Source organism: Schistocerca serialis, chromosome 12, assembly GCF_023864345.2.
Source record: "Schistocerca serialis cubense isolate TAMUIC-IGC-003099 chromosome 12, iqSchSeri2.2, whole genome shotgun sequence".
NCBI classification, from domain to species: Eukaryota; Metazoa; Arthropoda; class Insecta; order Orthoptera; family Acrididae; genus Schistocerca; species Schistocerca serialis.
Genome location: NC_064649.1, coordinates 27156023 through 27168372, shown reverse-complemented (window position 1 = coordinate 27168372; position 12350 = coordinate 27156023). Strand labels below are relative to the sequence as shown.

Below are 12350 nucleotides of genomic sequence, written 5' to 3'. Positions count from 1 at the left end.
TGAACTAACTTGTGTCAGCCTCACTGTGTTTTAAGATTAGACTCACACACTATTACCACATCTCCCCCTCTTTTTATTTGTCTTGTCCTAATGCTTAATTGCACTATTCACCTCTCTTCCCCCTACCCTGTCTCCACTTCTCACTCCATCCTCAACATCTCTGGAATGAACATGCTGCATTTCCTACTTACCTATGGACCATCTTTCACTTACTCTCTGTGTCCCACTTCATCTTTGTTTACCCTATTCATCGCAACATACGGGTCTCTCTCAGCCCGGTTCTGAGTGACCTGGCTTTCCTTTTTAACCTTCCCGATCCCCCTTTCCTCCCTGACAATGGAATATACCGAATGAGATGGTGCAGTGGGTAGCACAGTGGACCATTATTTGGGAGGATGGTGGTTCAAACCCGCGTCCGCCCATCCTGATTTAGCTTTCCATGACTTCACCTAAATCGTTTCAGGTAAATGCTGGCATGGTGCCTTTGAAATGACATGGCCGACTTCCTTCCCCACCCTTCCCTAAACTGATGGGACCGATAACATTGCTGTTTCATCTGCTTCCCCCAAATCAACCAACCAACCAAAGGAACTATTAGTTCCAAAAGCTACATAGTGTGTCACTTTTACATTCCTGTTTCATACACATTTCAGTTAACAGTTTAGTCTCATAATTTATTAATAAACTGTTAGAGTCACCCAGAAAGTAAAGCACCACTTTTTTTTTTCCTCGGCCAACAATAGTGTTATAGATGTGAAATATTGGGCATTACTTTTTTTTAAGTTTTCCAAATGCGCATGCAAAATTTCTGTTTCCTCCAGCAGATAGTGTAGCTGCAGCAGTGACTCAGAGGGCCATAGACACGGTTTCACAGGTAGATGCCGTGTTTCTTGATTTCCGCAAGGCGTTCGATACAGTTCCCCACAGTCGTTTAATGAACAAAGTAAGAGCATATGGACTATCAGACCAATTGTGTGATTGGATTGAAGAGTTCCTAGATAACAGAAAGCAGCATGTCATTCTCAATGGAGAGAAGTCATCCAAAGTAAGAGTGATTTCAGGTGTGCCGCAGGGGAGTGTCATAGGACCGTTGCTATTCACAATATACATAAATGACCTTGTGGATGACATCGGAAGTTCACTGAGGCTTTTTGCAGATAATGCTGTGGTGTATCGAGAGGTTGTAACAATGGAAAATTGTACTGAAATGCAGGAGGATCTGCAGCGAATTGGCACATGGTGCAGGCAATGGCAATTGAATCTCAATGTAGACAAGTGTAATGTGCTGCGAATACATAGAAAGATAGATCCCTTATCATTTAGCTACAAAATAGCAGGTCAGCATCTGGAAGCAGTTAATTCCATAAATTATCTGGGAGTACGCATTAGGAGTGATTTAAAATGGAATGATCATATAAAGTTGATCGTCGGTAAAGCAGATGCCAGACTGAGATTCATTGGAAGAATACTAAGGAAATGCTATCCGAAAACAAAGGAAGTAGGTTACAGTACGCTTGTTCGCCCACTGCTTGAATACTGCTCAGCAGTGTGGGATCCGTACCAGATAGGGTTGATGGAAGAGATGGAGAAGATCCAACGGAGAGCAGCGCGCTTCGTTACAGGATCATTTAGTAATCGCGAAAGCGTTACGGAGATGATAGATAAACTCCAGTGGAAGACTCTGCAGGAGAGACGCTCAGTAGCTCGGTACGGGCTTTTGTTAAAGTTTCGGGAACATATCTTCACCAATGAGTCAAGCAGTATATTGCTCCCTCCTACGTATATCTCGCGAAGAGACCATGAGGATAAAATCAGAGAGATTAGAGCCCACACAGAAGCATACCGACAATCCTTCTTTCCACGAACAATACGAGACTGGAATAGAAGGGAGAACCGATAGAGGTACTCAGGGTACCCTCCGCCACACACCGTCAGGTGGCTTGCGGGGTATGGATGTAGATGTAGATCAAAAATTATGTCTGTAAGTAATGTATGTTACAAGCAGTGCATCATCACTGAATCCCTCACTGCAGAGAAAGAAGCTGTGGAAAATATTCACAGAAGTTAGTATGTTGTCTATGGAACATTTGTAGTTGACAGGAATACATTTGGTTGCTGGGCACAAAGGGTGAGGCCATCAGCAGGTAATTCGGTGGAGCTCCACGATTTGTTGCAAGCAGGGAGACAGTCCACAGTTATTAGATGTGACACTTTCAAGCGTGATGATCATCTAATTTCTGGGGATCGACACATTACAACTTGGCAGTGGGTGCTGCTTCTGTCACTCGGCAAACAAAATATGTGATGACTTCCTGTAAAAGGGCTTAAGTCTCTTGACTATACTTTTGAGGGGGAGAAGACTGTTTGCCATCTAGTTCAGTTGTGTTAGTTCAGTTCCAACTACTGTAACTGCTCCTGCTGCTATTCTTGGACATGTTTGTTACAACAGTTTTCATTTGAGAAGCAAAGTTACACATTTTTTGAGGTGTTTATAGTGCACAGATGTAAGTCCATTTAACAATTAACTAGTAAAAAAATTCCAGAAATAGTATTTCATATTGTTTTGATATTGTTATTCTCAGCTAAAATCATACTTTTTGATCTGAAACATCTTTTTTTAAGTCAATAGTGGTGTAACATATTTTCCTGGATGAGTGTTATCTTCATGTTTAACAGTTTATTTCTTACATTTCTGCAGATATCTTACAGTATTCTAGGAGTAATATTATTTTATACTTTTAGAACATCCAAACACATAATAAATAAAACATAAATTGTGGTTTTTAAGCATTGCACAAAGTTAGTGATTTACCAATGCTCTTTCAATCTTCTTCACTATCATTACCTGCTCCAGCCGTGTTGTTCCAGTTAACACACACTTTGTAGAAAATCTCTTTGTCTCCTGCAAGGGGAATGTATGACGGTGCTTGCTGAATGCCCACTACCTTCTCGGTTTTGATGAGGACATTGCCTTCTGGGTATGCCATGATGCTGGGTAAAGTTATACCGTTGTGTCTGTAGGGTGTGCAAGCTTAAATGTATGACCTATAGGGCTGTGTATGTAAGGTGAAGTCCTTACACATTGTTTCAGATCTGAAGAGTACATAAATTCCATATAGTCACAAGACTTAAATGTAACTTGCTTAGATGGCTCACAGACTGTTTCACGTTTTCCATTGATAATGTTGCTTACTAATGCAGTTGTGGACGTCAGGTACTAACATTCAGTATGTCACACGATTCAATCATTTTCATAGTTGTGACACTTTTTGAACTCTGAAAAATTATTGATGTGTGTAGGATAGAGGTATACACTCTGTCCTCTTTGCTACATTTCTTCACTGTTCCAAATACCCTATCATAGGGTAAAAAGGAATGTCCCCAAATAGGAAATCTGTGAATAATGGTATTGAAACACTCTTTCTCTGTGAATGATAGAAACATACATATAACTGTACAATTCTTGTTTTGACCCATGCATCTGTTAAAGTATACAAATCCACACAGAGTTCAGTGTTAAGTGGCCCTATGTCCTGCTGATACTACATGAAGAAATTGAAGCCTTGGTGTTTGTTCAAGGATTGGTTGGAGTAAAGTTCTTTTAGCACTAATTTATGTATTTTTGACCTAGCAAGGTGGTACAGTGGTTAGCACTCTGGACTCACATTCTGGAGGATGACAGTTCAAACCTGCATCCGGCCAGCGTGATTTAGGTTTTTTTTCTGTGATTTCCCTAAATCGCTTCACCCAAATGCTGTGATGGATCCTTTGAACGGCCAACTTCCTTCCTTATCCTTCCCTAATCCGATGAAACAGATGATCTCGCCGTTTGGTTTCCTCCCCCCAACCAACCAACCACCGACCAACCGACCTTATGTATTTTTGTGTCAAGATCCTGACAACATACTTTACTTAGAAAAAGTAAAACTAACCTAAGTCCTTTTAACAACACATGTTTCAAATTTGGATGCAATTATCTCGTGTATTCAAAAGTGCGCGCAAGATAGGTCCTGTGCTGTTTTACAGTGGAATACAAATCTCACAGAAAAACATTTGTTCTGAGTTGTTGCAAAGTTATGAAATTGATGGGGAGGCCTTCTCGGTATGAAACTTGGGTTCATCATTTTGAGCCTGAAACGAAAAGACAGTTGATGGAATGGCTTCATCCTTATTCTCCACAGAAGAAAAAATTCAAATCAGTTGCTTCTGCTATTATAATAGCATGATGGCTGTGTGTAATGCCAGGATAGTATTCATGGAAGACATTTTAGGGATGTTGAGGAAGTAATTTGTGCAGTGAAGAAATGGGTTTGTGGCCAAAGGACAGTGGATGATGGGAAACGAGTGATTTGGGGTGACGAACCGTGCTTTACCTTGTGGAAATCCGATGAAAGGGTTTAGGTTTGGCAAATGTCTGCAGAATGTTGCATGCTATCATCAGTAGTTCCAACGATTAAATACAGAAGTAGTAGAGTTACAGTACAGAGTAGTTTTTCTTGGTTAGGGTACGCTCTCCTCATCATGCTTATGAAAATGCTAACTGTGGAAGAATATGAACACATTTTACAGCATTGTGTACTGCATACAGTAGAGTAACAGTCGAGAAACTGTGATTGATTGTATCACCATGACACAGCATATGGTCATAAAGTAGCAATATGAGACAATGGTTTGTGGACAGTAACATTCCTGAAATTGAAATTGACTGACCTGCCTGAAGTTCTGAACAGAACAGTGGCATGTAAAGTGCCCACCGCCACACACCGTTGGGTGGCTTGCGGAGTATAAATGTAGATGTAGATCCCAATGGGGAACAGCTCTGGGATGAGTTAGAACATCAACTTCATTCCCAGACCCCAGTGTCTGACATCTCTATCTTCTCTGGTGTCGCTTTCTCAGGAAGAATAGGCTGCAGTTCCTATACAGACTTTCAGACACCTCATTGATAGTGTCCTCAGCAGAGTTCAAGCCATCGTATTGGTGAAGGGTGCACACACCTTATATTAATTCCCACTAATAGGTGTCCAAATACTTTTGATCAATTAGAGTATATGCTTTGTTCTACAGTTGGTATACACAAATAATGAATGTATTCCAGTTGCGACAGCACTGATGTATTTAGTTGTGGTGTTGATGTAAGTGTCTTATATTCTGGTAACGGTGGTTGTGAAAAAGTCACATATTCAGCCTACCTGTGTCTCATTAGTTGTCATAAATTCACTTGATGGTGGAGGTATACACGTAATGCAAAGGGTAATAATAAATGTGACTGACTACAGTAATTTGTCACTTGAACTGAATTTGTTAATGGTAACGGTCACAGTTAAACCCAATCTGAAATGTTCACATTCAAAGTATAAGGGGTGTTCAAAAATAAATGAGCCGGAGACATAATTACAGAAACCTGTACCTATATGTTAGAAGTATGGACCCTCGCTGTTGAGACACTTTTCGCACTGTGACACAAGGCGTTGAATGGCTGTCTCGTAAAATTCCCGGGGCTACGATGTTAACCAGTTCGGCACGTATAGCTGGATGTTGTCGTCTGAGGTGAATTGTTTTCCCCTCAGAACCTATTTAAGGGGACCAAAAATGGTGTAATCACAGGGAGGGATGTCCGGACTGTATGGAGGGTGGCCAAGTACCTCCAATTGAATTTCTGCACACGTGCCATGACTGTGTTGGCCGTATGAGGCTTTGCATTGTCGTGGAGCAGAATGACCCCATAAGTGAGATTGCCTGGTCATTTTTATTTGATCGCTTGGCGAAGGGTGGTCGAGGTTTGCGAGTAACGCTGGGCATTCACTGTTGTTCCGTTCTGCAGGAAGTGAATCAGAAGGGGGCCATCTTGGTCAAAGAAGAACGTCAGCATAACCTTTCTTACACTCGTGCGGACGACGACGTCCAGCTGTACATGCAGAACTGGTTAACATCGCAGCCCCGGGAATTTTATGAGACAGCCATTCACTGCCATGTATCACAGTGGGACAAGTGTCTCAACAGCCAGGGCTAATACTTCTAAATTACCGGTGTTGGTTTCTGTAATTATGCCTCCGGCTCGTTTCTTTTTGAACGCCCCTTATACCTTATTTGTTGTTCTGTACATACCATTTTCTACTCATTGTAAAACTTGTAAAACAATGTGCTACATTTGTGTATTGTATTAATTAGCAAGAAAACACCTTTTTACGTGCTGCACATGAATTTTATATATACATCCGGACAGGTTTTGCTTTTTTAACAAGACATTGTCAGTAGGTGTAACATAACATTGTTACATTACGAAAGTACAGCAAGTACACGAATATTAGGACTTTCGAGCTGTTTTCCACATGGCTGGAAAGTGAATGATCTTCGGTAACAAATTAGAAATGTTACTGACATCCACTGAGAGAGGACCCCTTGTTAAGAAGGTAAAAGGCATGTGGGTGTATAAATAAAATTTGTGAGCAGCATGCAAAAACAAATTTTCTTTCTAACCGCAATTTATGTATAGCTGCTGCAAAAATGTCCTCCATAAGAAACTTCGTGAGTATGTGTTTTGAGATACTATAATATACCAAAAGAAAAGTTGTGTACATGCATAATTTTTGTTTCCGTTGCAGCCGTCAAGTGCACCGACAAAACAACCTGCTACACCTGTCGACAAACGAGAAATTAAACGACCACGAAAAGGCCTCGCAATGGCTACGTTATCTGCGACTGGGGATTTGAGTGTCATTTTGGGCATCACCGGTGACGACGAAGCGGCACGAATGGTGCCCAGTCTTTCGACAGACCAGAAAATAAGGGTGAGTACTGCTTACAGCGTGTAGCGGTCGGGAATTAATTGGCAGCTTTAAACTACAGTGGGGATCAGGGCTGAAATCCTTATCGAGCCTTTTATGAGCCTTTACCAAATAGGCTACCCTGATGTATCACGTAGCCCACGTCACATATCTTTATAGCCAATATTCTGTCCACAGCTGCATCTACATATATACTCTGCAAGCCATCATACTGTGCATGGCAGAGGATACTTCGTACCCCTACTAGTCATTCCGTTTTCTGATCCATGTGTTGATAGAGTGAGGGAAGAAACAATTGTCTATATGTCTTCTTACAAGTCCTAATTTCTCTTCTCTTGTCATCATGAGATAAGAGATACCTGTGACTTGATTGGAGTAGGTGATGTTGGTCGGAGGATAGTCTTACTTCTAGATCTATTTTAGAGACATGAATAATGAGGAAAGGTGTTGGGTGCAGGGTTGGAGTAGGAATGAACAAGAATATTGTGTGGGTTGATGGGAGTATTGGGGTTGTGTGAGGATGTGGCTCAGAAAATCTGTCTGAGGACAAGGTTTTGGGGTAGTGCCTGTCTGTGAAGGCGTTTGTGAGATCTTTGGCGTACTGGGAAAGGGAGGTCTCGTCACTGCAGAAACGTCGTCCATGGATGGCTAGACTGTATGAGAGGGATTTTTTGGTGTGGGAGGGGAGGCAGCTAGTGAAATGCAGGTACTGATGGTGGTTAGTGGGTTTATTTTGGACGAATGTGTGGATGGAGCCATCAGAGAGGTGGAGGTGGTATGTTGGGTTGAGGAGGTCTAGGTAAAGCAGATGGGAGAGAAGGTGTTAGGATTGTGACAGAATGAGGCTAGGGTGTCTGGGCTACACTTCTGTCCACAATAAACCCTCTAACCACCAACAGTACCTGCATTTAAACAGGCTCCATCCCTTCCACAGCAAAAAATCTCACCCGTACAGCCTAGCCATCTGTGGAGAATGCGACTGCAGTGATGAGGACTCCTTTACACAATATGCTGGAGGTATGATGAACGCCTTCACAAACAGGGACTGTCCCCCAAACCTTGTCCACAAACAGATTCCCTGTGCCAAACCCTCATACATCCAGAATCAACTACAAATCAGCTCCCCCATCATCACCCAGTATCACACTGCATCGGAGCAGCTGAACCATATACTTTGTCAGGGCTCTGATTATCTCTCATTGTGCCCTGAAATGAGGGACATACCCTGTGGAATCAAGTAAGGTGGCACAGTGGTTAGCACACTGTACTCGCATTCAGGAGGATGATGGTTTCAAACCCACATCCGATCATTCTGATTTAGGTTTTCTGTGATATCTGTAAATCACTCCAGGTTCATGCTGGGTTGGTTCCTTTGAAAGTGCACGGCTGATTTCCTCCCCAGCCTTGGATCAATCCAAGCTTTTGCTCCACCTCTAATGATGCCGATGCCGATGGGATGTTAAACCCTAATCTGCCTTCTTGTACCCAGCTGAAGATTAAGGTCCAAAACCTATCCAATTCACCCAACCAACACTACTCCTCCAGTCCTGTCATAGGGTTATCCTGCCTCGAGGCCGAGTCATCTGTGAAAGCAGCCATGTTACACGCCTGCTCTCCTGCGAACAACGCACACCTTTTTATGTTAGTATGGCTACCAACTGGCTGTCCACCAGGATGAATGGCCAGTGCCAAACTGTTTACAAGAACAGAGTTGATCACTCGATGGCACGACATGCAGCTGAGCACAACATGCTCAATTTCAATGGCTGCTTCACAACCCGTGCCATTTGTATCCTTCCTTCCATCGCCAGCTTTCCTGAACTACTCAGGTGAGAGTTATCCTCGCAACACATTCTTAGCTCCCATAATCTCCCTGGCTTCTATCTCCAGTAACTCACTGTCATCACACCCTCCACCCAACAGTTTCCTCTTCCTCCTTCCTTTCACTCTCTCCCAAATTACATCACTGTCAGCGTGTGGCGCTCCCCACGAGCTCCGACAATTGTGCATCACACGCCCAGCCTGTGCACCAGTCACCTCTCCCTCCTACATCCCAGCTGACAAACCAGCTGCCTCCTCCAAGCCGCTAGCTGGCACCCCTAACACCTCTCTCTGCTTCCCACTTCTCTCTCCCTCTACCCATCTCACCTGACAGAAGCCCTAACACAACCTAGGCCACTCGCCAAATGCAGTACTGGCTCTATGCATCCAACTGGCACCATATAGGGATATAGGTGAGTGTGTTTTCTCTACCTCTGATGACAGACTTCGTGTGACAACTGATATCTAACAGCATTTTTTTCAGTCTGCCTGCCTACTACTTGGCGCTTCCTCAGAATGGTATCAATCCATCCAGTTCACATTGCTGAAAAGTAATAGTGGGATGGACTTGGATACAGGCTAGAAGAAATGCCTGAATGGGTGTAAGGCCCTTGTATTTGTTTGGTAGGAAAAAAGTGTGCAGCTGAGTAGAAATTTGCTCTGATTTGTTTTATTTCAGATGTGGCTAGCAAATTAGCTCAATTTTAAAGATTTTTTTTTTCTCCAGCACCACGAATGTTTAGACTTTTCATAATAAATAACATGTTGTTCCATTATTATCGTTTGGTTGATTTGACTTACATTAGAAAAAGTAAATTTAATAATTAATATTAATTAATTGCTGGAAATCAGAGTGTGATTGTCGAATGTTGAGTCAGCTAACACTTATTACTAAATAAATCATGTTACATTAAAAAATAAGTAATACAGTTCTCCTTTAATTTTTCTACAATACTGCTGAGGCGAACGTAATACAAGATCTCTTTGCACCTGGCATTTACTATAAATGATTAAATATAAGAACAAATTGGAAATTTAAAATACACTCAGTGATTATCACTCGTTTTTAAGGTTGATAATTCTGAAACATAAAGTAAACCGCAACTCATACTGACTACACACATTTTTGATCCTCTTAGCGTATCATATACCACATTTTAACATATGTAGTACAAAACATTATAAAAAGTGAATATTACATACATGATACACAGCTGCGAAAAAATTAGTACAACCTTTCAGAGATTTCCATTTCATTCAACATTTATTTTTGCAACAATACGTTTGTAGTACACGAAATGATTACATTTACATATCAGTAGTGCAGGCAGTTCTGAAATAACAGGTACTGACCCATGCTGAAACATCTGTATTAGTACATGGTGTCGCTTCTGTGGCAGCAACGCAACTGCTGACTCCGGCATCCAGATCATTCTATAGATGGCGAATACTGTGTGGGGATAGGCTATGCCACTCCTGCTCGGCCTGTTCACATACTTCTGTAAGAGTTATCGGTTGACATGTCGCATGAGTCATTCTCGTCCCGTGATATTCAACATTTGCTCCACTGGGGACAAGTCTGGAGATCATGCTGGCCTGGGAAGTTGCTAAGTGCCTTGCTGAGCATGTTGAGTTTCGTGGGCAATGTGTGGGCAAACGCTATCCTGTTGGAACATCACCTTCCTGTTGCAAGAACAGCAAAAGAATGGGTATAACAACATTCTGCATGTATAGAGTGCTGGTTAATATCCCCTCCGGAAACACCAAAGGTGAAAAAGAGTTGCAGCTTATCGCACCCCAGACAATAAGGCCTGGCGTTGCGTCACTGTGTCTCAGATGAATGCACTCACCAGGTCTACATCGTTTGTGCAAACGATTATCACTTGTGTGCACGCAGAATCTACTTGCGTTACTGAAGACCACAACGTGCCAATTCATCTTCCGAGTGATCCTCTGATGGCATCAGTCGAGCCGTGTGTGTCGATGCTATGCTGTGACTGGAAGATGGGTTGGAGGTGTGCGTGCCTGTAGTCTCACCGTTAATAACTGGTTTTCAGCCATTTGAGTTGACACATCTGGACTTCCAAGCCCTATTATTTGTGCTGTGGTGGCTGCACAATCTGCCATTGTTGCCCTTACAATATTACGATCCCGGTGGGCATTTGTGGTGTGTGGACGTCCAGAACCTCATCTGTAAGTGTGAGAATGTTCACACGACCACTGATACCAGCACCATTGCGCAGCTGATGCATCACGTCCAACTTGTGTGGCAGTTCTCTGAAAGGACCGTCCTGCCACTCGGAAGCCCACAATATGACCGCTTTGAAACGTGTTCAGTTGGTTGTAGGAAGCACAAGTGTACCCCTGTGGTATGGTTGCCTGCTTACTTCACTGTTTGCATCTCACTGTCCCATCTGGCTGTGAGCATTCCCTATTAAAGGATAGCCACAGATGACGCTCTGGTAGCTGTGCCAGTACGCTATATGTTGGCAGGCAATGTTGAAACCATTATCAGTATATCTACTACCCACAGGTGGCATATCAGTTAAGGGTGGTAGGACGTCAAACGGGCCGACTTGGAGCAGGAGAGGCACCATAGGACATTTTAATTTCCACTGTCTATACTTTTACAAGTAAATTCATAAAACTTTGTCAGCATGACCAGGAAGGATTCAGGATTCACACCCATAGCAGTGGAAGTGCAAAAAACGTAACAAAATAAATTTTTTTTAGATATGAAATTTCATAATTTTTTCACTTACTGTTGGCTGCATTTGTTGCTATAGGTACACTTTTCTTCATAAGTAAGAGAGACTGTTTGATGAATTTTGCACAGCATTCAAACCATACTTACAGGTGTCTGAAACTCCAGAATGTATTTAATTTATGAAAAAATGAATGAGCTGTTATGTTTTGAACTTTATGTTTAGAAAAAAATAAAATTTTATATTAAATTATCTCAATTTTTACCACAGTTTTTAATAGATTTGGAAAATTCTAGAGTTTCCTACACCTGTAAGTATGGTTTGTATGCTGTGCAAAATTCATCAAACAATCTCTCTTACTTGTGAAGAAGAATGTACCTATAGCAACAAATGCAGCCAACAGTAAGTGAAAAAATGATGAAATTTCATATCTAAAAAAAATTTATTTTGTTATGTTTTTTGCATTTCCACTGCTATGGGTGTGAATCCTGAATCCTTCCTGGTCATGCTGACAAAGTTTTATGAATTGATTTGTAAAAGTATAGACAGTAGAAAATAAAATGTCCTGTGGTGCCTCTCATGATCCAAGTCGGCCCGTTTGACGTCCTACCCCCCTTAAGTATGAAAGCATACCAGTATCCAATAGCAACCAATAGTCACCAAACCAGCACGCACATTATGTTACATTAAAATAGCTCAGCATTTCTCTTGTAATAAAAACATTGTTCAGCTCTGGTAATTTAGACTTGCATGTGGGTTGCAGTTTTTGTTCTACTTGTAGAAGATATTGGCCCGTTTGACACTGTTACATTGTGATGTAGGAGGGCTATCCACAAAGTACATTACGTTTTGGAATTAAAAATAAATGAAGTATTGGAAATTTTTTTATTGTATACAGATGAAAGCCACACTTAAACCTACTTTTCTACATAGTTGCCATTTAAATTAAGGCACTTATCGTAGCGATGAACGAGCTTGGAAATTCCTTCGTCGTAAAATTCGGCCGCCTGCGCCTTCAACCACGTAATGACTGTCT

General features: G+C 41.9%; 1 protein-coding gene across 2 annotated transcripts in view; it reads left to right on the top strand.

Moving 5' to 3' along the window:
- Positions 1-12350, top strand: part of LOC126428208 (FAST kinase domain-containing protein 4) — an 85360-nt gene that overhangs the window by 14476 nt on the left and 58534 nt on the right. For both annotated transcript variants that reach the window (XM_050090123.1, XM_050090124.1), the window contains exon 3: positions 6606-6791. In XM_050090123.1, coding sequence (XP_049946080.1) covers positions 6606-6791 — 186 coding nt within the window. The remainder of the gene's footprint in view (positions 1-6605; positions 6792-12350) is intronic.